At 51.9% G+C, this 25,841-nt stretch overlaps 8 protein-coding genes across 8 annotated transcripts; 5 read left to right on the top strand and 3 right to left on the bottom strand.

The window, feature by feature from the left end:
* Positions 1 to 332: 332 nt before the first annotated feature.
* VTN49DRAFT_7982 (uncharacterized protein) lies at positions 333 to 612 on the top strand (the record flags this gene model as incomplete). Its single annotated transcript, XM_069416311.1, has 2 exons — positions 333 to 477; positions 533 to 612. The coding sequence occupies 2 exons, from the start codon at positions 333 to 335 to the stop codon at positions 610 to 612; spliced, it is 225 nt and encodes a 74-aa protein (XP_069272343.1).
* Positions 613 to 973: 361 nt separating this feature from the next.
* On the bottom strand, positions 974 to 3,835 carry VTN49DRAFT_7981 (uncharacterized protein; the record flags this gene model as incomplete). Its single annotated transcript, XM_069416310.1, has 5 exons — positions 974 to 2,068; positions 2,122 to 2,284; positions 2,334 to 2,440; positions 2,494 to 3,228; positions 3,284 to 3,835. The coding sequence occupies 5 exons, from the start codon at positions 3,833 to 3,835 to the stop codon at positions 974 to 976; spliced, it is 2,652 nt and encodes an 883-aa protein (XP_069272342.1).
* Positions 3,836 to 4,845: 1,010 nt separating this feature from the next.
* On the top strand, positions 4,846 to 6,963 carry VTN49DRAFT_7980 (uncharacterized protein; the record flags this gene model as incomplete). The annotated part of the gene is made up of 1 exon (XM_069416309.1): positions 4,846 to 6,963. The coding sequence occupies one exon, from the start codon at positions 4,846 to 4,848 to the stop codon at positions 6,961 to 6,963; it is 2,118 nt and encodes a 705-aa protein (XP_069272341.1).
* Positions 6,964 to 12,630: 5,667 nt separating this feature from the next.
* Positions 12,631 to 14,455, top strand: VTN49DRAFT_7979 (uncharacterized protein; the record flags this gene model as incomplete). Its single annotated transcript, XM_069416307.1, has 4 exons — positions 12,631 to 12,668; positions 12,750 to 13,787; positions 13,844 to 14,393; positions 14,444 to 14,455. 4 exons carry the CDS (start codon positions 12,631 to 12,633, stop codon positions 14,453 to 14,455), a joined length of 1,638 nt encoding a protein of 545 aa, XP_069272340.1.
* A 369-nt stretch (positions 14,456 to 14,824) lies between these two features.
* VTN49DRAFT_7978 (uncharacterized protein) lies at positions 14,825 to 17,392 on the bottom strand (the record flags this gene model as incomplete). The annotated part of the gene is made up of 3 exons (XM_069416306.1): positions 14,825 to 16,137; positions 16,223 to 17,192; positions 17,255 to 17,392. 3 exons carry the CDS (start codon positions 17,390 to 17,392, stop codon positions 14,825 to 14,827), a joined length of 2,421 nt encoding a protein of 806 aa, XP_069272339.1.
* A 1,653-nt stretch (positions 17,393 to 19,045) lies between these two features.
* VTN49DRAFT_7977 (uncharacterized protein) lies at positions 19,046 to 20,244 on the top strand (the record flags this gene model as incomplete). The annotated part of the gene is made up of 3 exons (XM_069416305.1): positions 19,046 to 19,098; positions 19,155 to 19,816; positions 19,871 to 20,244. The coding sequence occupies 3 exons, from the start codon at positions 19,046 to 19,048 to the stop codon at positions 20,242 to 20,244; spliced, it is 1,089 nt and encodes a 362-aa protein (XP_069272338.1).
* Positions 20,245 to 20,523: 279 nt separating this feature from the next.
* On the bottom strand, positions 20,524 to 21,703 carry VTN49DRAFT_7976 (uncharacterized protein; the record flags this gene model as incomplete). Its single annotated transcript, XM_069416304.1, has 6 exons — positions 20,524 to 20,729; positions 20,780 to 21,207; positions 21,273 to 21,360; positions 21,412 to 21,508; positions 21,563 to 21,598; positions 21,674 to 21,703. 6 exons carry the CDS (start codon positions 21,701 to 21,703, stop codon positions 20,524 to 20,526), a joined length of 885 nt encoding a protein of 294 aa, XP_069272337.1.
* Positions 21,704 to 25,279: 3,576 nt separating this feature from the next.
* Positions 25,280 to 25,750, top strand: VTN49DRAFT_7975 (uncharacterized protein; the record flags this gene model as incomplete). Its single annotated transcript, XM_069416303.1, has 1 exon — positions 25,280 to 25,750. One exon carries the CDS (start codon positions 25,280 to 25,282, stop codon positions 25,748 to 25,750), a length of 471 nt encoding a protein of 156 aa, XP_069272336.1.
* Positions 25,751 to 25,841: the final 91 nt, after the last annotated feature.

Genomic DNA, 25,841 nt, shown 5'->3' with positions numbered 1-25,841 from the left:
GGAAGAAATTCACTAAATTCATCTTAAAGCTGCGAGCTGGTGACAGGCTGGAACCCTTCAGAGAAAAAAGAGATTAAATTATCGACAATACTAAAGCATTTGGAACATTTCACTCTAAAGTAGCATCACTTTTCGATGTCGAACCCGACGTATTATGCATACATACAGTAGTTGAAATGACGGACAGAGCCACATCACAGCGCGAGTAAGGTCATGAACATGACCGAGTCTGCCATCTCAACTCCTCTCCTCGCAAGCAAGGACGAAAGAAACAGGCATCATTCGTCATCCAACATTCCCGTTCTTCATCAGGCACACGTTCCCATCGTGTCATGAGACAGACGAGAAAGCACGCAAAAGAGTGGACAAGAAAGGAAGAGAACACCGTCGGTAAATGGCGCTATCAGCTTCAAGAAGCCTCTCCGAGGCACATTCGCAAGCAGCCAGCAAACGACGAGCGCGTAATAAAGGGAAGAGGTAAATAATTATATGGCCAGAGGTAAACATGACAGAAACAGGGGGTATATGACAGGCTCCAACACACCCGAGCGAGATGTGAGCCCACCCGATGACCACAACAAACCGGAGGAAAGGGGAACTGGAAACAAATGAAAACAGATGAGGAAGCCACCTGCAAGCCGTGCGGCACGCCACTAGGGCGATGATCGAAGGTGCTGTATTGTCGACTGGGATAGTGTATCAAGGGGGAAGTAAATTATTTTCTGAAAGTCATAACCTCATGGACCAGACCAGGCACTGTCGTGAAGAGGAAAAAAAATGATGCAGCAACTCCCCTACCCTTCCACTCTTTCTCTCTCGGTATGTACACCCACCAGGGCTGATTGCGAATTGGAAGGACAGTGTGACGTGTAGGTAGAGGATCATAGGTGGAAATGCGGACATAAGTGGTCACATCCACCAGTCGTAATCATGGTTTATCAGTGTACATGGCGTTCATGTCAGACATGACCGCCTAGGGCGAAACGCGCTGATAAAACAGCAAGTACGCAACCCGATTGTCGCGGCTACCGTATCGACCGAGAGGCGTCCTGGTGCCAGGAGAGCCACCCGAGGGCGCTGGAGAAGAAACGCCGTTGACCCCCGTGTGCCCGAGAGACTTCTTGCTGGCATGTCCACTCGAGCCAGTCCCGTTCACCTGGCTCCAGCCCTTATCGTTGTCCAGCAACTCGTCATTGTCAGTGTCGATCTGTTCGTAGATGTTGCTCGAGTTTCGATCGCGCTTATGCTGCTCAAGGGCGGCAGCCAAGACCTTCGGGTCCTCCTCGCTACCTGCCTCAGCAACGTCCTCGCTGCGAACACGCCGGATTACGGTGTCATCCATTCGAATCCATTCGCGACCATCCTGACGCCGCACGTCTACCGTGTAGTGGCCCCCACTGGCGTTCTTCCCATGATGGTAAATCACACCAATGAGGCGGTACCGTGGAAGACCGCCATGTAAAGCCATAGCATTACGGCGGTGCGGAGGGAAAACTTCACGTGGAACCTCCAATTCCAGAGGATAGCCGACCTTCTTCCAGATCTTCTGCGTTCCCTTGGTGACGCTGTCATACTGGAAGCGCTTGAGGTGTAGGATGAGCACGGGAGGAAGTGTCTCGATAAAGATCTGCTTGGTAGCTGTGGCATTTGAGCCACGGGAAGACGCGAAGTCGCCGTAAATAGTCTCAGGCTTTGTCAGACCCTTGAGTGCGTCCACAATGTTGTGAACATCAGGCGACCCAATGTCCAGTTGGAGAGGCTGGTAGGGCTCGAGAGTAACCGAGTTTTTGTTCCCAGGCACTTTGAATTCTGATCGGATTTTGCCTCCGAAGATTTTCGTGATTGGCGATTCGATAGAGATATGCCCGGATGATCGAGTAATTGCTGCCTTCTGCTTGTGGCCCACCTCAAACCATCCCTCACCAGCCGACATATCACCGTTGACAGCTGGAGACTCTGCAGGAGTTCCAGTTTCTTGTGCGCGCTTTTCCAAAGCCCTCGTGCATTCTTCATGGAGTTCTTCCAGGAAGAACCCTAGGAATTCCTGGGCGTCCTGTTGATGGCCGCGCTGCTGGCGTCAGCAGAATAACTCTACGGGCACTTCCTACGATTGGTACTTACGCGCATGTCCCTGAATCTCGGCAACTGCCGGATGACCTCATAAACATACTCCGGAATGAAGGCTTCGCCGAACTGTTCCAGTTCGTTAGGCTTCAGCCTTAGCCGTAGTTGTTCTTGAGACACAGCAGCGTCAATGACTCGGAACTCCTTCATAAACATGATCCTGAATGATAGTCAGTAGTAGCTTCTCTAGACTCGATAGAGAGACATACGTAGCATCAATTAAAGGCATGTCACTTTTGAAACTGTGAGCAGCACGGCGGCCAACATGGTCCAGAAACTGATAGAACGGCACACAAAAGGTCAAAATTTGCAGGACCTGAAGAGACGCCCGTTAGTTTGGAGAGATAAGCTCGCTGGGTGACAACATACAGAATTCATATAGCACATGTTTCCCGTATTCACCAGGCCCCGCGGCTCTAGGAATGGAATCTTGTCGCCGTATTGGTTCACGTCGGGTGGTAGGCTTTGCAGGACGTCGACCAAGGACTCGCTACGAGTGCGCGCACTCCCGGTCTCTGTTGATGGAGGGCCTCCCGCAGAAACACGCGGCTGTGACTTGGATTTTACCAAGTCAGCCCACGATTTGGGCGCAGGACGAGGAGTTGGTTTCTCCGCTGTCACCCCTTCCGTCTCCTTTGTGGCTTCAGAGGTCCCCTGCGCCGCTGTTGTTGGAGTGGTGGTTCCGGGTTTGTCTCCACCCTCCTTCGATGCCGGACGAGGAACACCAGAGGGCACAATGGGGACAACAGGGACCAACGGAACCGGCTGTTTGGCACCAGTTGCCGATGTCGCGGTCGGAGTGCGCGAGTCTGCCGGCGCAGGAGTAGCTGACGACGGCGTCGTAGGATGAGTAGAGCCGGTTTCCGAAGGAGCGTGAGAAGTTGCCGGTGTTTGCGGGTCCGATGGTGCGGTCGTCGGAGCTTCAGCAGGTTTCTCGGCCGCTACTTGTGGGCTCGAGGTCTCGGGTTGTGCGGCTTCTCTTCTCTGTGTCTCCATGGCAGGGAGTTCAACTGAAACGGCAGAACGTTGCAGTGAGCGGCCATCTCGACGTCTATGCGGCAAGCGAGCCGGAAAAGGCTTCTCCGGAACGGACAGCCAAGGTAACTGTGAAACGGAAGTTAATCCAGTCGTAACAGTAAAGTAGTCAGGATTGTCTTACCGGAGGGCGAAATGGAACCGGCAGCCGCCATCCAGAAGCCTTAGGTTGTTGCGGAGTCGATATGGCCCCATTCGCAGGAGATGGGACGGGCTCGACCGACGATGGCGGGTTCTCCGTTTGGCCGTCAACGGGGTTCGGGGTTTGGCGTGCAGGTGTCGGGGACAAGGTGTTTTGCACTGGAGTTGACGCGGCTGAACGTGGCTGCGGAGGGTACGCGGGCGGCGGGCCGTGCGCCGGAGCGAGAGCCGACGGGGTATGTGGGTAGGACGACACGATCAAGGGAGCTACATATGGAGGTTGATATGGACGGGGCGGTGGCGGACCCGGCGGTGGAGGATGTACGGGGGGATACGAGGCGTACCAAGGGGGGGGATAATGCTGGCCGTAGGCTGGTGGAACATGGCCATTGACCGGGGGAGGGTATGCCATATAGGACGGCGATCGCACATTGGGCGGGCCATTCGCGTAGTGCATGTCATGCTGCCGCCGCTGCGGCGGCGGAGGGGGAATGGGCGGCTGCCCATGGGGCAGTGCGGGCAGATGGTGATTCATCTTGACCAGCAGGCGGCCTCAATGGGAGCCATGCGCGAGATCTACTAGACGGAGCATTCACGAGACCGCAACAATGGCCACTCGCTTAGGTTGCCATTGCTGTACGCACGGCCAAACAGGGGGGCGAGACGATGGAACTATTGGAAGCAACGTGTTAGTGAAAATGTCCTCTAAAAAGACATAGAGTCACTTGGAGCAACTCGGGGTGGTGTGTTCTTGTGCTCTTTAGTCCTCTGCCATTCTATGAATTTTTTTTTTCCGGCGGCGACTGAAGCGGGCGGCGATTGTCCAAGCTCGTCGGTGGTGCAAGTAACATACCTGACAAAATTAAATCGAGGCTCCAGGGAGAGGCGTCGCCAGACACGCTGTGCCCGCAAGCAGGGCGTGATTTATGGCGGGAGAGAAGTACCAAAGGATGGTGGTGGAGATTTGGGGGAGGCGTTCGATCGTTCTTATTTTAAAAGCAGACGGAGTGGTGAGCCCGACGGACACCTGGTTCTTTTTGCCTCAGGCATCAACAGAGCTCCTGCCTTAGGCCGCCCATCCGGCGGCTCAACGGTCCACAGCGAGTGTCTTTCAAGCCCGTTGATCGCGGTGAATAGTCGCTCTAAACATCTTTTGTATGGCCTTAGGCCAAAAAGTGTTTTTCTCTGTCCCCTGCACTCTGCAGGAGCAAAGGGTCGATAAGTCCTCAGTAAATGCACACCCCAGACCGCCAAGCCCTGATGACATAAGGCAGTTCCGTCGGCGCAGAGTCAGAGGGGCAAAGACCTCTTTCCGCAACCCCGTTGAGGGTACGCCTCCCATCTCGAGCCCCCAGACTCGTGGGCGGGCGCCGAGTTGGTCAGCCCGTCTTTGTACATGCATCAGACCTTTATTTTTGATATCGCGCATGCCTCACGGCGCCACGAGCCTGCAGATTTCTGCACAAGACCTCCGTCGCCCGCGCGACTAGACGTCTCGCCATCGCCGAGGTCGTCCGAATCGGCTGTGTCGGGAGAGCGAGAGAGATGTCGTCCATGACTGGACAGGGTTCGACATCTTCCAAGGCCGTCAGCACGCCGAATCTGCCGCCGTCTCCCGCAGCATATCAACCCATTCCTCCGCAGCGACGTCCAGGCGGTTCCGGTAGCTTTGGTGCGGGCTCGACGTCCCGACAATCATCGTCAAGGAACAATCAGCCGCGCAAGAATCAGCACAAGAAACATAAACGTCCATCCTTGACCAAGGACGATGTCTTGGCGGAGTCGGTCGTCATGAGGTCTACTACAAGTCGCAAGGGACAGACGTCCATCACGCATTTGATGAATTTTGCTTTGCCACCGCGTCCCCAGTACAATGCGTCGCCATCCCATCGCCGCGGGCCCCGCTATCCGACCTGGGGATTAGGCTCTGGCTATCACGCCGTCGACAAGGCTCGCTACGTGCACGCAAATTACCGGTTCATCGTCAATCCCTTGCACCGCTACCATGCACAGGCGGCAAACGCGGATGTTCATCTGGATTGGAATTCCGTGCTGCAGGTGCTCGCGTCCGCTAAGACGCAGGCTGCGAACTGTCCCATCTGCCTGTCGACGCCGGTAGCGGCTCGAATGGCTAAATGTGGTCACATCTTCTGCTTTCCCTGCTTGATTCGTTACATGCATTCGACCGATGAGGAACATCCAATGCCGGAAAAGAAGCCGCGCTGGAAGACATGCCCAATATGTTGGGATGCCATCTATCTGTCGGACATCCGGCCGGTCCGTTGGTTTCAGGGCAACAATCACGACTTGCCGGTAGAAGGCGGGGACGTGGTGTTACGTTTGATAAAGCGGAATCCAGACAGTACTCTGGCTCTGCCTCTCGAAGACGCGGTGGAGCTGGGTCCGGACGAGGACGTACCTTGGTATCATGCCGCGGAAGTGGCAGACTACGCGCGGATCATGAAAGGTGGGGAGGATTATATGCTAGCGCAGTATGATGCGGAGATCGAGGATCTCAAGCGACAAGAGCAAGAAGACGAGCTGTACTATGGGGAGGATACGACATGGATCCGCAAGGCGATCAATAGCATCATGGAGGCCAAAGAACGCGTTCGTGGTATCGGCAATCCGCCCGACATCGTCAGGGTTGAGAAGAAACCGGCTCGCGAGCCAATCAAGTTCGAAAGTTCTGAACAGGCCCCTGAGATGTATACGATTAGCCGCTCGGTGACACCAGGACAGTCGCTGGCTGCCGATCAACATATTTCCCATCAGCCCGGCGCTCCAGACGTGGAAAAGCTGTCTCAGAAGGTCGCCGATGTGAAAGTCCATGACAGCGACTCGAAGCGAAAAGCCAAAAATCCAACACAGTCCGGACCATCGAATCATCCATTTTACTATTACCAGGCACTCCCACATTTTTACCTGTCTCCTCTAGATATTCGCATCCTCAAAGCGGCTTGGGGCGATTACTCTCTGTTTCCCACTACCATCCTACCCCGGGTTGAGCACATCTCTTCCGGTCATATCGTCGACGATGACCTGCGCAAGCGGGCCAAATATCTTTCTCATCTCCCATACGGTTGCGAAGTGCATTTTCTAGAATGTGACTGGACGGACGTGGTACCGGCCGAAGTTCTGGAACGTTTCCAAACGGAAATCAACAAAAGACGGCAGCGCAATCGAGAGAAGGCAGCCAGGGAAGAAAAGGCGAGGATCCGTGCTGAGAAGGAGGAGGAGGAGCAGAGATGGGCTGCCGCGCGCCGCAGACGATCGAGCTATGAGGAAGCACAGGAGCGACCGTTTTCCGACGAGGATTTCCTGCCATTGTCAGGCTCCCAGGCGGGAACATCGAATTTCGCCGCCGTGGATACGGACGTTCCGGCGACAACTCCACCCTTCCAAGGGTCGTCCCGCTTTGGTGCCCTCGCGAGCCCATCTTCCAGTCCGCCAGGGCAGCGGACGGTCTGGGGCACGACGGTGGTGGCACCAAGCGCTCCGGAACCTGCCCCGGCTCCTCCCGTCAATGACGGCTGGCGCCAGGGATGGGAAGAGGAGCTTCTGGAACAGAACCAGTCGGTATATAACCCGGCAAGTGGGAGTCGGAAAAAGAAGGGCAAAAAGATTACGCTTTTGTCTACAAACATCCAACGCGGTGCATGAGTTCTGTCTGGGACATTGAGCGGTGTCAAGGCGTCGGCGTCTGTGGGTAGCGCATGGGCATCAGTGTTGTTTCTGGTGAACTGATAGTGCTATTCTGGTTGACTTCAATCCATGATAGTTTGAGGCATTTAGTCCCGATCCAACTCCTCTAATAGAAACAAAATTGGGTTCAAAAGGCTATTGCAATTAAACGTCCTCTGCAATTGTAGTCTGCACGCAGCGGGATCGATTCCGGCAATCTGGGACGGAAAGCACAATAACCTATACGGTTAATACGGTTAATGCCTGAGGCCTCAAAGTAGGGCTACAACCCTAAACCCTGAACGAAGTTCACAATTTCCTCCGCATCTCCGCATTCGGCATTCCTTGCTCCCTTCGGACGGGGCACCGCTCCACCAGTTTCTCCTGGACCCTAACCTTGGCATCATTCCATTCATTTTCACGTGTGCCATCAACCTACCACGGCGAAATCCAACAAAGACATCATGGAGCGCGCCTCCGAAACTCGTCAAATTGACCAGCCTCGAGAAAGACCGGACAGTGTTCGAGCAACTCCTTGCTGTCAAACCGGCAACCGCCCCGAGACGTCCTGAATGGAATCATGCAAGCCCCTCACACTAGCCAATGACGCTCCCAACGGCACTCATACATAAAGCTAAGAGCGGGATGGGCGAACGCATGAAAGCTGCTATATAATGCACGTATCGACATCGACATCGATATCTGAATACGGCCCGGCGCCTTATATCTTTTGCTCTTCCCACGCTTTTTCATCCATTGCTTCCTTTGCTTCACCTTTCCCAGACCCTTCCTGACTTGGCCTTGTTTCTCTTTGAAGAGTGGTACATAGTTCCTGGCTAACATGTCAACTAGTACCTCCGTACATTGGGTGCAAACAGAAGGTGCATCAGGGGCACATTGAACTGCCTCTTACCTTTGAGCCAACCACCTTACTAAAGCTGGACTTAACGAAAGTTCTATTACACTCGAAATTTAGTCAGTCCACCAATTAACGGACATCAACTCAGTTCGTCAACCGAGCAGCATCTACGCATCGTCTACTTGTGGTGTTTCAACAATCGAGCATTCTTTCTTCCTTGTGGACATGGGTGATAAGCTGGTGATAACTTTCATCGCCCGCCGCCTGTTACGCTGGAAAACCCAGAGTGTGACTACAGCCTCTATACCATCGAGCAAGACCTTTTGCTTGAGGATAAACGTTTGGCGGATTTCAAGCTATTCCCCTATGTGTATGCTTGGTATGAAGATCCCCAGAGACGATGGACGAACAACCCTCACATTGACATCGAGAGAAGAAATAACTGCACAGAAGAAGACGCGGCCGCTGATGTCATGGAATTCAAACGAAATATTGACCAGCGCTGAGCATACGATGAGATGCTCTTCCACGTTCTGGAAGATTCAACTCCCGGTCATTACTTCCTCAACGGTCCTGGAGGTACAGAGAAGACTTTTGTCTACAGAACACTGTGCAGAGATTAAGAGCGGAAGATCGTCACCTGTGTAGCGTCCACAAGAATGGCTATACCGTGGGGACACAACGCCCATAAACGGTTTGGGATACCGTTGGAAATCAGTGAAAACTCTGCAATGTCAGCCAGGGTTCCAAACTGGCAGAGTTGCTCCGTGAGACATCATTAAACATTTGGAATGAAACCACAATGACGCATCGGCAAATCTTTAAGATGGTGGACCAAATACTCAGAGATATCCGTCATGATAGACCTCACGGCCATGACCTTTTCGGGGGTCTACATGTTGTATTGGGCGGTGACTTCTAGCAAATCCTACCTGTGGTACGTGGCGGTGACAGAGCAAGTACAGTCGCCGCCTCTTTGCAGAATTCGCACGTTCGACTAGAACCTCTCGGTCAGAACTTTCCGGGTGATCCTGCATGGAGAACATTTACCCTCCAGCTCCACTTTCCAATTGAATGCTACCAACACCGCGCAGCGCCAGGTATTCAATTTGAGAAGCGCGAAGTTCGCTACTGGTGGTGCCTAGGGCTTTCTCTGGGATCGCTTGCGTGAAGCATCGTGAAATGCATGCACCAGAATTCTGGCAAGGCGACGGTCGGGTGCCTAACAAGAGTGGCCGTGACGAAGTCAGCGCATCGCACCCTCGAATACTTCATGACGACCAAAAGATTGAACGTTCGACGGGTCCGGTAATAGCGAACCATCTACTTGCAAATCGCTCCCTGCCTCTCGAGCTCACTCAGAGCTGCCCATAAACTGCCGAGTTCCTTATCTTGTCCCTCATCTCGAGACACCGACCTTGAACAAACCGGTGTCCTCTTGGATGAAGACAACAGAAGACGAACGACGAATCTCGGCTCTTTCGGCTTGATCCGGCATTCTACAAGTATCGCATCGTTCTCTCCCCACCTTCCTCCTCAACTGACAGGCAACGATAGCGGCATACCATCCAAAATACCGCCTCAATGTTCTGCCCGTTTGTCCTTTTTAACGGAAGAGCCACGCGATACCGGATCGTGCAAGACATTCACACCAACGGCTTGAGTATCCTGATGCTACTACCTCGCCTCGAATATTTCTTCTACCAGTAGCTAGAAGTGGCTGTAGACTGGAAAGTGGCAGCTTGAGAAGAGGATAGAGGAAGGCTGTAGAAGAGGAGGGGAAACGGAAAGAAATCCATGTGCGGGGCTGTATCAATCACGTGACATACCTATAGCTTAAACCCAGGAGGGCATAGCTGCGTGGGTGTGGAGGAAACTCATGCTGGGATTGAACAGGACAAGACACTCTGATGATGAGCTGCTCTTCACTCCTAGATCACCCTTCGAGCTCCTCTGAGATGATCTAGGAGTAGAAAGCAGCCCATCATCAGTGTCTTTCCCCTTCAGATCGGTTCCAGGATAGCCCTTCTGTCAATCCACAATTCCTGAAGACAAGGGCATCGAGATTCCTTACTTGCAGGTGCTTTTTGAGGCCTGAGGTCTCAATTGCTCCCTCCTGGCAGAGTCCAGAGAACACTTCTCGTACAGTGCAGGGATTCTAATGAAGTAGAGCACTCTAGGAACTTGACAGGCGGCTGATGAAATATCAGGTTGTGGAGAAAATGGATTGGTTGTATAAACTGATAACGTTCTCGACACCACCCATGAGGAATTCCATAAGCTCTTGTGAATCCTTGTGTTCTGATAATGCAAGTACTTCTGGACAGCATTCAACCAAGCCGAGGGAGTTCCAGGAGCCCGAAGCTTATTACTGTCTTCTGGAAAAAGCTGGCATCCCTCTCAGCGGTCCTTTCTGATGTCAGCGAGTATCCATGGCAAGGAGCGTCGTGCGCTTTCCGCGGGCCCCGGGCCCATAACCGGACCCTGTTGGTTCTCTGGGAAGATTCCAATTTCTTCCGAGTGGCGAAGGTATCGCATCGGCTAATGTTACTTCTATTTCCAGCATCAGGCCGTCTATCCAGCGAGACATGGCAAGCGCTCTGGGGAGAAAATACGGATCCTAAGGACCAAGCAGCCGTCCGGGATCTAGCAGTGGGTTGTTCGGGCGTTCGTCGAGCAGCCGCACCTGAACGGCGACGTTAATTTCATGCTGTGATGTTCAGCGGTATCTGAAACTCCGAGTCCACCGAGCCATTGATTGGGACGAATCGAGTACTTAAACGAGCACATACTCATACGAGTAGCTACGGAATCCCCGTACTCAACTTCGCCAGACTGGGTCCGCGCACCGCCGCAGCAAATAGCGAGCCCTCCTCAATCTGCCGCAAAGACCCGGCGCCCAAGTATGATACCATACGTGTGTGATACGGCGTATCGTCATTTTCCCCCAGTCAAAAGCGCAGTTATCCATGGTTCCCGTCCCTTTACGGCTCACTTGCATGAAAGGTGTAAAATTCCGGTCTCTCTTTTCTCCGAGGCTGGCGCGCGCTCTTTACTACTACTCGTACTCTATCGTCCACTACGGAGTACGCAAAAATGATTAATTCATAAACTAAGAAATAGGTACGAAATTCACAACCTACTCAGCCAGAAGACTTGAAACCAGTTCTATAGGTTAGGCACTCAGAATGATTCAGGAATCATTGTTTCGCATATGGATCTCTCAGCTTGCAATTACCCACAGAGTGCCTTTATAGGTCACATTTCCTGCAGAATTGATATTGATAGCACGCCCGTTCAGACTCAGCGGCCCGCACCGGCCAGCGACAGAGACTGCAAGATCCAAACTCGGCCCGAGAAAGCTGCAATTTCAAAGTTGCAATAACTAGATTTGCAAGTTACGGTGACAAATCAACTCTACGCAGACCACGCCGGATTTGGCTAAGTTGACTACGGGGAGATCGTTCCCAGGGTCTGGAGCGCTCGGCAAGAGGGTGATTAGGAAGTTTGAGCCAGTTTAGGGCACGGTGGCCGGCTAAAGTTCGTGAGATAACTCGCTCCGCTCTTGCATATGTTTATTGGTCATTGTTTTCTTTCTCGCAATGGCGAAGTTGAATACTTGAGCTATCAAACGCACATGTCGGATTTAGATCGTACGTGTAGTCACTTCTATCCGTACAAGATCAAGAACCTGATAGATAGCATTCTCCGTAACATGCGGCTGGTAATCTTGAATTGTATTAATTATATCAATATTGGGCATTCAAAGTACCCTTGTCCGTTTGCTTCTGTGTGAAGCAGTAGCATGGGCTCGCTCTTGGTTGTTTTTCTGGTTTTACGGAGTATGACTGGGTTGGTTAGGGTTTATCCGAAGTGGTTGTCACGCTCGGTAGTCCCTAAATACTTTTAATAAATGAATGATCTTCGCCTAAACTGCGCCGCTGCGGAGGTATGGAGAACTTTCAAACCGTTGAACTCGCTCTGGGCGATGGCCCAAGTTATGCTGGCATTTTATGAATACCTGGATCGATTATGAAACTTATCACTTGAATAGTGAATTGTGCCTTCGATTCAGTGGTGTTCCGTTGTGTTGTAGGAAGGAGATTTTATTCATGGCACTCCTTGAGGCTTGTTCAAAGTTGAGACAGAAAATGATGTTGATAAAAATTGTAAATTGCAGTCCATTTAGCATGAACTCATCCAATTTTAAAGTTAATTTGCAGAAGCATAACGCCCCTGTGAACAACGATGATTGGACAGCTCTCAGACGGGCGGCTCGGCTACTCAGGGCCGCAGAATCAGGGGTCTTCGCTCGGAGGCCACGGGTTCCGAGGGATGCGCCGCCCCCCCCCCCCGGGGGACGTCGAGGTTCGAACAAAGCGTGATCCGGCAGTTTGTAGCATTTTTTGAACCGTAGAAGACAATCAAACGCTGCATACTCGGCAATTGGATGAGCCTGTTCAGGCCAAGGCGTTTTCCAATGATTACAGAGTGCTCCGGTTCCAGAAACAGTGGCCAGAGTGTGATTGCAGGGGCTAGAAAGCATAAGCGCTAAAACTTTAGCTTCTCGTAAGTATGGAGTACTCACGCGGACAGGATGTTGAGATTTGCGTTGGATCCTGTGGATCTGCGGTTCAAAGCATGGCTAAACGAGTCTCTTGGCTACAGAAAAGTGGCAGAAGGGGTTCGGATTCCTGAGACTCCCTTCCCCTGTTGAACATTCTCCGCATCAGTTCGCTTTGTCCAGCGATTCAAGGGCCTTTCGCCACCTTGGCCAGCGGATCAAGATGACGGTGACGAGGTCTCAAGCCGGGAAGACACCAAAGTGAGTATATAACCCGCCATTCTTGCTCTGATCTCGAGGAACGCAGCCAACGGCTGACCACCTGTTGTTGTTCTTTGACAGAAAGGTCGAACGACCAGATTTTGTCGAGACTCCCACCCGGCGAGTGACCCGTAGCCGTGCTTCAGCCACTCCAGATCCCTCTAGCACAGGAACAGAAGAGATGGCCACCAGTACAGAAACACAGACGGAGGTGAATGGATCGGCATGGAAGCGAAAGACAGGCCAGAGCCAGGCGAATGGCCACACAAACGGCCATGCCAATGGCCATGCGAATGGCAGCGCAAAGAAGCCGCGTATTATCGACGGTTGGGCCGAGGGTATGGATCCCAAGGTCGACTACAGTGGCCAGTTTGAGTTTGGAGGCGACCTGGGTGCGTTGGCGCTGATGACCGGCTTCCCACTTCTGATGTACTACATGTGGATTGGCGCGACGTACTATGACGGCAAGCTGCCTCTGCCGGAGAAGGGTCAAAGCTTCAGCGAATTCCTTGCGCACCTCGGCCATTTGGTCTACACGGGAGCATACCCATCGTTGAAGGCGTGGACGATCTTCTGGGTGTTCTTCATCTTCGAGGCAGCCTGCTACATCCTGCTTCCGGGCGTTCAGATCATGGGCCGGCCCCTGCCGCACGAGGGAGGGAAGCAGCTCCTGTATCACTGCTCGGCGGTGTGGTCGTTCTATGTCACGCTGGCGACAGTCACGGCGTTGCACGCCACCGGCCTGTTCAAGCTGTACACCATCATCGACGAGTTTGGCCCACTGATGAGCGTTGCAGTCATTTCTGGTTTTGCGATTTCGGTTATCGCCTACGTGTCGGCGATTTACCGGGGTCGCCAGCATCGCATGACGGGCCATTTGATCTATGACTTTTTCATGGGTGCGGAGCTGAACCCACGCATGTTTGGCATTTTGGATTTCAAGATGTTCTTCGAGGTCCGTCTGCCATGGTACATTCTGCTCTTGATCACCATGGGTGCGGCGGCGCGGCAGTACGAGAACTATGGGTATGTCTCTGGAGAGATGGGACTCTTACTGCTGGCGCATTGGCTGTACGCGAATGCTTGCTCCAAGGGCGAGGAATGCATTGTGTCGACCTGGTAAGTCTATCCCACTTCACTTTTTGCCGGCAGCTCAGGGCTGACAATGTCAATAGGGACATGTACTATGAAAAATGGGGCTTCATGCTGATCTTCTGGAATATCGCCGGCGTGCCCCTGAGCTACTGCCACTGCACAATCTATCTTGCCAACCGTCACCCGGACACTTACCGCTGGAATCGCGCCGCGCTGGTGGCGATGTACGCCCTCTACCTCTTCGTCTACTGGGTCTGGGACACGGCCAACGCGCAAAAGAACCGCTTCCGTCAGCAGGAGCGGGGTACGATGGTCTTCCGCAAGACTTTCCCTCAGTTGCCGTGGAGCACTCTCAAGAACCCGGAGGTTATCCGCACCCCGGAGGGCCACACCATCCTCGTGTCCGGTTGGTACGGGCTCGCGCGGAAGGTGCACTACACCTGCGATGCCTACTTTGCCTTGCAGTGGGCCTTGGTCACGGGCTTTGAGAGTCCCTTCCCGTGGTTCTATCCGGTGTTCTTTGCTGTCATGATTGCTCATCGTGCTATGCGGGATATTCATCGTTGCCGGGTTAAGTATGGTGAGGCGTGGAAGGAGTATGAGCGGCGGGTGCCGTACTTGTTTATTCCGGTAAGTCTAGTCTTCTTCTCAAGTGTGATCAATTGACTGACTTGCACTAGTACGTCTTTTAATTTCTCGACAAAGAGTTCTTTTCATGGGTTGTGGTTGCTGTTGCTTGCATGACGGTCTACAGTCATCCTGATTCCATTGACCGTATGACACGCTGTCTGACTTATCTGGCTTATCATAATGCAATTAAAAGTAATTAATGAATGAATGAAACTATATTGGTGAAATATCTTGATCGAAACACGTGCTAGACGAGACGCAACCATAAATGTCAGATGCTACTAGTCACATATATCCCAGAGAGCACCCCTGTAAAAAGAAAATTCATCATACATGTCTACAAATACGTACACAGGCAAAATATCCACGGAGCCTGAAAGGCAAGACATACAGTGAACAGTTGTTTCCCGTTCAAGGGACGAAATTGCTTATCAGAAGAGTCGCGGGTGGTGAAATAATGTCGAGAGCATTGCAGAGGCGAGGAAGAGGCCGATCAAGGAGGGACGATTCTGCTGCGCACTACCCGCGAAATACCCCGACCTGGTGTCCCCACGCGACGCACCTTGGTCTTGTCCAGAGTCACCGCCGTCGAAGCCAGCTCGAGTCCCGCCGTTGGATGATGATGAGGAATCAGGCTCTGGTCCGGGGTAGTAATACGACGGTTCTGGCGCCATGCCATTATTGTTGTCGGATTCGGCGTGGTCTTGTCCCTGACCAGTGCCGTCATGAAAAAAGGAGCCCGCTGGTTGTTGCGGTCGCGGCGCAATTGTCAGACCGGATGAAAACGACGGTTGACCATCGATGAGGATTGGTGCACCGGAAGTGGTGGCGCCGGCGATGGGAGGGGGAGTCATAATGTTATTCACAGGGAGTATCGAGGAACTGGTGATGTTGTCGCTGGTGGTACTGGTACTGGTGCTGGTGCTGGTGCTGCTGACGCTGCTGTTGGAATCATCGATGGTCGATGCAGTTTCACTTGAAGAGGAACTTTCCGACTGTACCGAGTCACAGTAAGACAGAAACTGCGCAAAATCCGGAATAGAGTTGTCTTCGGGGCCGATGGCTGCACTGCCATGAGCCTTGATACACTCATTGCATTCACGGAGGAGCTCCCTGAACGCAGAATCCAAAAGACACAAACTCGGCGTCTTGCCAGTTGCCTCGGCCTCGAGCATGCAGTTGTTGCACTCGTCGTAGCAGGCGCCTGGAATATTGGCACTGGCCGATTGTCGAGGTTCGAGCTGATGGAGCGAGGGGCGACGGCTGGTGCTCGGAAAGACTAATCGCTTGAGGAGCATTACACCTCGATTATGTAGCTGAACACCGGACGGGAAGGCAAAGACGTCGTCATATTCCAGGCCAAACATTATCGGGTTGAGGTTAAAATATCCCGGTGAGACGTTGTACTTGTCGATATCTTCGCCCTCAACGGCTTTTCCCCAATACTGATCTGGCAGCCGGTCTGGAATATCGATGCATTCGTCGGGATGGCAGTAATATGTTTCTGCCGGGGGACCGACTTCGAAGTTGCAGTCGCCTTGCTCCGGATGACACAGCTTCCCCGGCGGGCAGCCCCAGGTATAGTTCTTTGGGAAGAGCGGGGTGGCCGTATACGTTGGGTTGACGGTGCGGGTGGGACAAAGGGTTAAGTTCGCAGCAGCGGAAGAGGAGACCACGAGGTTAAGAGCAGGATCCGGTTCACTTGTGGATGATAAAGTGTCTGCCATTACTGTGGTCGCCGTCGCTAGAAAATGGCGAATGTCAGCCTTGATATCATTTCGTTAACACCATGAGCATATGTCAGAAAATGATGAGGAGCGAAAACGCACCTTGCTCGATAGCAGTCATGGTCTCTGTAGTCGTTATGCTCAAGTTGGTCATCAGTTGCAAACCCGCCGGGACGACGTTGACCGGGTACGTTTCCTGCTGCAAGGATTCCAACTTACCCGTCATGATGACCGTCATTGTAGTCTCTCCGTCCGAAGTAGTCCCGGACGTTTCAGTGGTATTTGTTGTCGACGCTGTGCTCGTCATGTCTGTAGTTTCTGTGGTCGTCATCGAGTTGGTCATAGATGAGAAGATGGCCGTCGCTGAGCTCTGTCCTTCTGAAGTCACCAAGGCGGTTGAAGACACGGTAATTGAAGTCATGTTGCTCAAGGAAGGACTGCTTGGTGGTGAAATCTGAAGACTCGGCGGAAGCGGAGTATCCGGCAGGATCTGATTGTTCGTCGCATTCTGACTACCCGGAGGCAAGACGCCGAAAATAATGGTCTCCGAGACCGTTGCCATCTGTGTGACGACGCGCGTCACGGTGTGTATGCTGTAGGCGTCCGTAACGGTGACAGTAGCACCATAGTTCGTGACTTGGACCGGCTGGGTGACGGTTATCGTCGAGACCACGTTTGTTGTCGACGTGTAGATGGTGACGGTAGCAACTTGTCCATTGCTCGCCGGCGGCGCCGATGTCGACGCGAGCAGTCTGACGGCCGGTGTAGCGTAATCCGACAGCTGCAAGCTCGTCTGGCCAAGGGGAAGGGGCAACTTCATCGAAGACTTCAGATCCCCACTGCTGGCGTCGTCCGGATAACACTCTTCCCCGATGTCGTCCGGTCCATATAGAGCGGGAAAATTCCCATACTGGTACTGATGCTGGTTATTTGCCGTCGAATCCGCACACGAGCCGCTGCACCAGCTGACATGGTCGCTGACCGTCGTGACCCACTTCGTGTGGACTTCGGTTATTGTAGATGTTGCGACGATACGTAGGTTAGGTTTCAAAAGTTCATCATGACCATCTCGCTGTACAGACCGTTCTACATTTAGGACGACGAGATTCCGGTGAGATTGCAGCCGAGACATACCTCTTGTCTTGACCTAGGGAACTTAGCGTACGCCGAAGCCACGAACTCTGTGAGGTACCCTGAGGAGGCTTCCTTGAAAGCGCTCACACTCGAGGGCAGCACCAAAGCTGCGGGCAGCAGTTGAACTAGCAGCCGCATATTGAAAATAGCAATAACGAATGGTTCGCAATTTCGATGTCAAGAACTGACGGTCGATGATCAGTCTACTCAAGTGATATCATAGAAAAACGACAGAGGACTCCAGAGTAAAGAATGTTCTGAAAAGGAACGACACCGGACAAAGAAAGACTACCAAATGAAATGAGTGAGAAGTTGATTCAAGCTGATCAGCCTCGGTCAGAAACGCTGCAATTCCGCAACCGGGGGCTTAACCCATCTGGCTCGTGAAGGGGAAGCTCCGGGAGTCAGCTGCTTGTATATTCGATTGACCTCATCATTTCAAACGAACTGTTCCTGGGCCGGAGCATGCTTTTCTTGCCAGTGATATAATTGTCACTGAGGCCTTCTTTATCCTCCAGGCTTGGATCAGGCCGGAAATCGAGCCGCACATACATTGACAAAGAAAAATATTCAAGGAAGTCGTGGGCCAAATGAAGAAGGCAAGGCACAGGCAAGCAGAGTCGCTGTTGGCGTCGGGCACGGAACCTTCGTCTTTGTTCCATCGAGCGTTCAATCAATAACTAGCTCGAAATCGTTCAACCGGAAATGAATTCGGATGGTAATTTCCCGACTCCGAATAGGGGACACAAGAAAACCTTTGTAGCAAACTCTGAGGTCCGACTACTACTATTACCAACTCCATGTTGGTTGTTATGGTGAAGTGAAAGGAAAGGAACGACGGAGACGCGATTGGTTAGGGTTAGGGTTGGATTCCAAAAATGGCAAAGCCGGGCTTAGCCCTAATTTGGCTGACAGTTTCAAACTGCGGTCGCTTAGATAGTCGAATTCGTTCCTGTAGCTACTGAGATATCATATAGCCTCTCTCCATCGCTAACGTGCCATGGCAATTCTTGCCATTGTTGAGGATTTCCTCAGCCTGGTGGCGCTCTCTCGTACATTCGCAGGCGGGTGGTGCATAGCCGAATATGAACGAGAATCGCGCCAAGGCCAGAACGCAAGTCAATTTGTCAGGAAGTATCAAGGGATGCATAAACGCTGAGTTGTCTGATAGTCAGGCATGGGTACTTCTTAGTGGTTGGGGTTTGTGCTCGAGCCGGATATCGTGACGAAGAAAGAAGGCTGACTGATGGACAAGCATGCCGAGAAATATGTTCGCTAGGCCATACAGTGTCTTCTCTTGGGCCCAAAGTCCATAACTTTGCGACTACTACTATGTACAACATTACATTACCAGCTAGAAAGAGTCCTGCCGTCCAGCCACACCAATCACCGAAAACGGAATGGAGCTCCCTTGCTGGCGATGAATGCAGGTACATGCAGAATGCATCAGGCGGTATGCTGCCGCAAGAATCCTTGTTATACCTCGACCGTTGCATCCGGTCGAGATCGCAGGCCCTTCAATATCTACATCGACGGTGGGTACTACAAAAACTCCCCGGACGTTACCGTCCCGTCGGACAAAGTGCACGACATCCTGCCCGTGCCGTCATTCACGTGGATCAAGGCTTACAGCGGGGCGAAGGGAGATATCATCGTCTTTGTGCACATCCCGACCAGATGTTTGTCCTGGATGGCAATTACAAGGACGACACCACGATCTAACTTGACGGCAAATGCATTTGAGGCTTTAGCCTGCACCATCTGAGGTGCAAGGCAGAGACTCATTCGACGATGTCAAGCGAATATCTCATTCCGAATATCGCGGGAGAGAAAATTGGAGGGAGGTAAAGTGCTGGAAGTCCCTTTTGAGCATCTTTTGCATACTGATGGAAGTTCAAAGCCTAACCGAGGAAGCGACCATGTCCTCACCACTACCGACATGGAGCAACGAACAGCTGTCGAACATCGTCTCACAGGAATTCTCGAAAGATTTGGTCGCTAATTATCCGTTTATTGTGCAGACCGATGATAAGGCGGACTTCAAATTCGACGACTTCACTGAGGAAGCAGAAGATTTGCCCACATGGGTGTACGCCTTGGTCGGCATCTTAGTTGGCGTGGGTATTGTCGTCGTTCTCCTCGGGACATGGCTATTTTATTGGTTGCGGCAGCGGCGACAGAAAGAGTCTTACAATGACCCGGAGTCAACGAGCCCCCCAGATGTGCAGAAAAAGCATTCGTTCTCATCAACCTGCGCGGCTGTTTCGGCAAAGCAGGGAGACTTGGATGGGAGCACCTGCTGGGATAGCGGCTGCCCAGATGCAACGCATCGGCACACCAGGACTAGTACCATTTCTGACACGAGCCCGACAATGACCGAGACAAGCATCACGGCGGCGTCAATGGGATTGCGAAACAGCAGCGCGACGGACAGGGACATACCGCAAATATCGGATAGCATTTCACCTTCTGATCCTTGCCCTTTTCCGTCGATCACGGCCATGGCAGTGAACACGCGGGACGCGAGTCGAGGGGATGGCTGCTCCATTTTCGAGCTCCCTTGTAAACTAACCTATCTTGCCGCGAAAGATACAGGTGATTAACCTGGGGACACAGCAACGCCATCAAGACCCGTCACCGAGCTGCCCGCTGAGCCCGCGCCAATTCACCCTTCAGGCGCAGCTGCGGCTGATTTGACGACCGCGCAGCGTGCGCCGCCGGATACGGACCAAAGTCAGAACAGACAATGCTCGCCCTCGAATTCCATACAAGTAGCATCTGCCACGATGTTGGCCCGGAACGATCGCGAGAATGGAGATAATGGTGACGCCATTGAGCCCGCTCCCGGCGATGACCACAACATCGAAAATCAGGCTCATCGTACCGACTCTGCAGACGAGCAGCACAGAACTTGTTCTTGTGGACTCCATAGTGAGGATAGATATCGTTGCCTTGCTGCGTCACCTTCAATATGCTCCAGCAGGCACTGAATCAAAGATTGCTCAGATCTAAACCGATTAACAAGTAACATCGAATTCAGCTCCCTCTCGAGTTGTGGACAGGGTCAATCATGAATGCCATTCCGCGCCTAACAGCCGACGTAAGTACATACAGCCATTGAAGGATATCACAAAAGCACAAATATATGGGATGCAAAGGAAGGATATATACGGTGGTATCATGCAAAATTCAAGGGGAGCAAGAATGGACAATGTAAAACAATTAATCATGTAGATACTCAGGATATTTGTAGAAGGGGGTTTTGTTGCTTAGGTATAGGATGCCAGTGCCGGCCAATCGTCCTCCGTGATGCTGCTCCAGAACACCCACACGGTGACTACCGCTAGCAGCGTGAAGAACGTCTGGAACAGCGCCCCGTTGATTGCGCCGTCAGTCGGATTGCAAATGTGTGGGCTGATGACAAAGTTGAAGATCTGACCAACGATGAAGAGAACAGCCGCCGCGGTCAAGTAGACTAGCATATTGTTAGATCTGAAAACAAGGACATGTGGACGTGGAACATACCCATGGGCCGTCGCTCGCCGAGGATGCGGAGCACCAGAATCGCCTCGAGAACGTAAAAGCCAACCAGGCAAAACAGCGGGAAGATGATGTACAGCACGTAAAGACCAATGTTGCGGTTTTCCCCGCCCAGGCTCGAGTCGAAGTGCCCGGTGTAGCTAAAGGCGGTATCGAGAGCAATATACCCGGTGCCGATGAACAGTACCGCCGATGAGGCCAGGAAGAGAAAGATCGAGAGCGGCGTGCCATCATCAAGCAGCTGGTAGCCGACAATCGCGTTCAGAAACAAAATCCAGCACATTACCACGAAGGCCGCCACATGGACTGCCGAGAAGCCCTTGCGAACGTCCGCATCGAGGGGGAATCCGCCGACCGTAAAGATCTCGCACAGCGACACCACGATATATGCGATGAGAAACAGTTGGATCTCCCTAGCGTTGCGTCAGTCGCCCGCATCGAACTCCGTGCCAGTCGCAGTCGAACGGCGACGTCATACCTTCGGCCTACCGCTGCGCGCTTCCTCTCTGACCGCCATAGCAGATACCCAGATACCAGAATCGCGATGAACGCGAGAATGATCGATCCTGTCCCAAGTCAACCGCCTGCACCGACGGCATTGTATTCATATTCCATACCCAAGTTCCCGAGGTGACGGTCATTGCTCAGCGGAATGCCGTTCAAAGGACATCCTCCAAAGGCGGCATTGGGCGGCTGGTTGTTCTCGACAAACAGCTGTCTCCTGTCAATCATCACATCCTCTGTCACCGTTCGATTCGATCCACCTACATTGCACACCGGGAGCGTCGTGTCGCGGCAAAGATTCTACAATCGCGGTCACATCGTGTTAGTATACCGACATTTGCGATTGCTTGCAGCCAGCCCGCGGGGTCGCCTCACATGAAAATTGCCGAATTGCGTAGAGCCCATTTTGTTCCAACGGCACGCGGTGGGCTAGACGATCTCTTCCCTCCCTTCTTCCGCGATCGAGATCTATGTTTGATCCCTGATGATCTCTGCCTGACAGGATTGTGGCGGTGCGCGCAGTCGTTCGAGCGAGCGACGCGGAGTGCTCGCAGCCGGACGGAAAGAGGGACGCCAGTATGAGGAACGAGAGGAGGCGACACGAAACCCGACTACATAGAAACAAATTGAGAGGAAAAAGCGTCGAGTTTTGCGCTGTCGGAAGAGGCCGAAGATTGAATTGCACGGGGCTAAGGAATATGGAGCCTGGGGCATCGAGAACTGTCGGGGTGGGCCATTGGTCTGGCTGGGCAGCTGGAGCTGAGGTATCAGATTGCCCGTGCTTTTTCACCGAGTCTAACTACAAGGATTTCGTTGTTTTATTATTAGGCTGTCGATATCCTCCAACTACGAAGTAATTTAACCATGAATATGCTTTCCGAGAGGAATCGTCAACTATTCTCTACAAACACTGTCTAATGCCCTCGTGTTTTGACAGGTGTGAGACCATTCTATTTCTGCCTGAGGTTACTCGTCACACAACACGACAATCTGAGCCACACCTGCCTTGGAATCGAGACTAACCAGATCGAAGAACTGAAGAAAAGGCCGTTTCCTCCTCTGGTAAAACTGAAGAACGATCCTTTATGAATCAGCCAATCAGGAATCATACTCGCCCAGATGACTGGACCAAAACGAAACAATTAACCAAATACAGAAGGTAACAACAAATCGCGTAATGAATTCTTGCAGGCTATTGCAGCGCAGTGATTAGTCAGTCATTTCTTTTAATATGTTCTAACCTGAATCAGTCAAGTGTCGGAGCCTGGTGACAAGGCTGGTTCCGAGGTTCGTCCCAGGTCTGAATCTGGAAGTGGACGCTTCTTTGTCGGATGTCCTCCACAATGCAGGGACCCGTTCGATCCGGATCATTCAAGACCCAGGCGGATAAGAAGTGCGCTGGTTGAAGTGCCTGGTCCCCGCTTCCATTCGCACAGATCCTTTACAGTAGTACTTATCCCCATCGTCAGCTGCGGATAAAACCCACGGCTGCTCAATGGTTGACAGGGACAACGTTCTTTAGTATTCTGTCTCCTGGAAACGGAGAGACGGGCATCAAGAGGTGTCCGTTCCTTCCTGAAATTACCTCTCGATCGTTCCTTCCTTGTGACGTTCAACCGCTGCTGTTTCAAAGAAGCAAACTGAGAAAGGCTATCTAACCCTATCTTTTTGTCGCCTGAGAATTAAATACTACTTCGTTCCCTCTTCTGGCTTTCGAGTCTCGGGATTCAACCTCCCTCGGCACCTTCGCACCGTCCTGCTTCGTGACACTCCTTCGCAACGAATTGGGGTACATGCAGAGGCACTGCCAGGCAACAAGACAACAAGCATCGAAAGTCCTTGCCGTTATATGTCGTACCTACCCCATACGAGAATGTTCCAGTTGTCAACGCGAAACGCAGTACTCAAAGCAAAAGGTTCATCCGGTATGAGGAGCAGGTTAAAGAATCTTACATTACTTATATCTACAGTCAAATCTGCCATATCCAGGTTCAGGAACCGTTTACATACTTGACTTGCAGATCGACGATGTCCTTGAAGCTAACTGTTAGGTTCACTTTGGTGTCTACCTTTCTGGAACCTACATATTCGACTCATTAATGGATCCTGGTACTGCCATACGGACGACATTGAGATGTTCTAGGAAAAGTTCGCCGGCCGGTCTAACGTCTTAAATGCCAACACCTAGCACCCTCGTAGCATGGATTGGGACCGGTTGGAAACTCCAAGTGAGGACTGCGCGAGAGCTTCCCAGCGCCAGGATTCACCGAGTTGATCTACACAGGCCGCAGTCTCGAGATAGGAAACCAAGCCCAGATCCGGAACTGGCAGAGGAAATCGAAAAACGCTCGCATTTCTAACACCCGGCAGCTCCGACACATTGGAGGCTTGACGGCCCGTTTGTTCATAGAAACGGGGTTAGGATATGTACTGGACTCCCTGACGCAGGACACGAAGTGGCTCTGCTTGCCACTTATCTGAAACTCTAAGCAATCTCACTCATTCGGAAGGTGAGATGACTGCCGTAAGTATACCTTTATGAAATCCTTCGATGTCCTCCTGCTACTGGGAATCAAAGCACAAACGTAATCCCATACAACGCAATCACAGTGGGTGGTGTTTTTGGAGGCTGCGCTGCTCATGAATGCAACGGCTGTTATTGGCAACGTTGTGAAGCTGGGGCCATGATCTCGAAAGTGTTTCGTTACTTGTGCGCCTGTTGTTAGTAAGTATCGGGACTATGTAGTTATTTCGAATCCCAAAAATTGCTCATCCCAGACGAAGATCGAAAATAGTTAATACATCCATTTAAGTTAGGGCAAGGTTTAAAGGCGCACGGAACAGAGACCCATCCCCGTGCTAGTTATGCAAGCGGCATGGCTGGGATCAAGTACTCGTGGTTTATTGAAAGATGCAATGGACGGACATGGCTGAGCAGTACGTCATATTTACAGGCAGAAGGCCGTACAGAGGACAAGACTGGGAGAACATTCATTGGCTGCAAATGTGCCACTGCCGCGTAGAATATGCATGGCTGTGCTTGTGTTGATTATGCAGTCTGCAGGCTAAGTGTGTAAGTGAAGAGCCTTTCATCATTTCGAGGAAACTAGATTAGCTCATCACGTACTCTTCATCGCCCAACCATGGTTGTCAGGTCATACACTGTTTTGCGACGTCCACAAAACTGCCTTTCGCCGTCCATTGCTCTTCTCGTGACTCTTCCGAACCAGAGGAATCAAATTTCTTTGGTGACTTCGCTCAGTTTCGACAGACCGCAAATAAATCGAGCCAAAGATTATTGAGATTGGCATCGCAGTTCGCTCACCGTCCAAGAAATGGAGTTTGCAGCGAGCGTGATTGCCGTTATCCAACTCGCAAGGGCGATATCCGAAATTTGCGGACAGTAGATCAACAAGGTGAAGGATAAAGAGGAGGAGATTCGCCAATTCCAGGAACAAATCGATGGCCTGCATGAAGTTCTGCAACCGCTGCACAGTCTTCTTGAGGACCCTAACTGTCTCGACTATCTCACAAATACTCGGAATCTATTCAATAAAGTTTCTCAGTGCTGTTCCGCTCTCGAAGATTTGAAGGAGAAGATCGATCCACAGAAAATTCAAGAGAAAAAGAAGGAAAGGGTCATATCTGGGTTGAAGAGTATATTCGGGTGGCCGCTGGGGCGCAGTGAAGTAGATAAGGCCATTGAATCTATCGATCGATATCGGTCACTCATTAGTTTTGCTCTCCAGCTTGACCTGACGCAAGCAGTAACGTTCCAATGAGTGTCGATCTTCGTTTTGCAATTACGGATGGCTAACTTCAATACACCCGCAGGCGAAGGAATAACTTGATGGACCAAAGGCTCAGCTTAGACAAATTACGAACCGCAAAAGGTGCTGCATTTGACTCCGACGAGAATGACAACGAGCACAACGAATGCCTCTCTGGAACCAGAACTGAACAACTTCGCCAAATTGAAGAATGGGCAGTGCCGCCGAATGGAAAACGCATATTTGGCTGAATGGGATGGCAGGAACTGGGAAATCAACAATATCCAGAACAATAGCGGGCCGCCTCAAGGCAAAGGGATTACTTGCCGCGAGCTTCTTCTTCAAGAGGGGAGAAGAGGATCGAGGAAGTGCGAAGAGACTATTCTCAACACTTGCAAAACAGCTTGCAACACGCATTCCTCAGTTCATTCCTTCCATTCGCAAAACAGTCGACGACGACCCTGATATTTCGGAGAAGGCAGTCAAGGACCAATTCGATAAGCTCATCCTTCAGCCGCTGCGTGAAATGAAACAGAGCAAAATGTCATACATGGTGATTGTGATCGATGCGCTCGATGAGTGCGAAAGGGAGGATGAAATAAAGGCGTTACTTCGAATGCTACCTCAGGTCGAGAATTCGCAATCATTGCAGCTCCGGCTTTTTTTAAACAAGCAGACCTGAGTGGCCCATCGGGTTGGGTTTCAACTTTCAAACAGTTCGTGAAAACCACCAACACATCATCCTCCATGAGATTAAAAAGGAAGAGATTGAA

This window comes from Thermomyces lanuginosus, assembly GCF_041956635.1.
Source record: "Thermomyces lanuginosus strain ATCC 200065 unplaced genomic scaffold VTN49scaffold_7, whole genome shotgun sequence".
Lineage (NCBI taxonomy): Eukaryota > Fungi > Ascomycota > Eurotiomycetes > Eurotiales > Trichocomaceae > Thermomyces > Thermomyces lanuginosus.
This window is presented reverse-complemented; position numbering and strand designations above follow the sequence as displayed.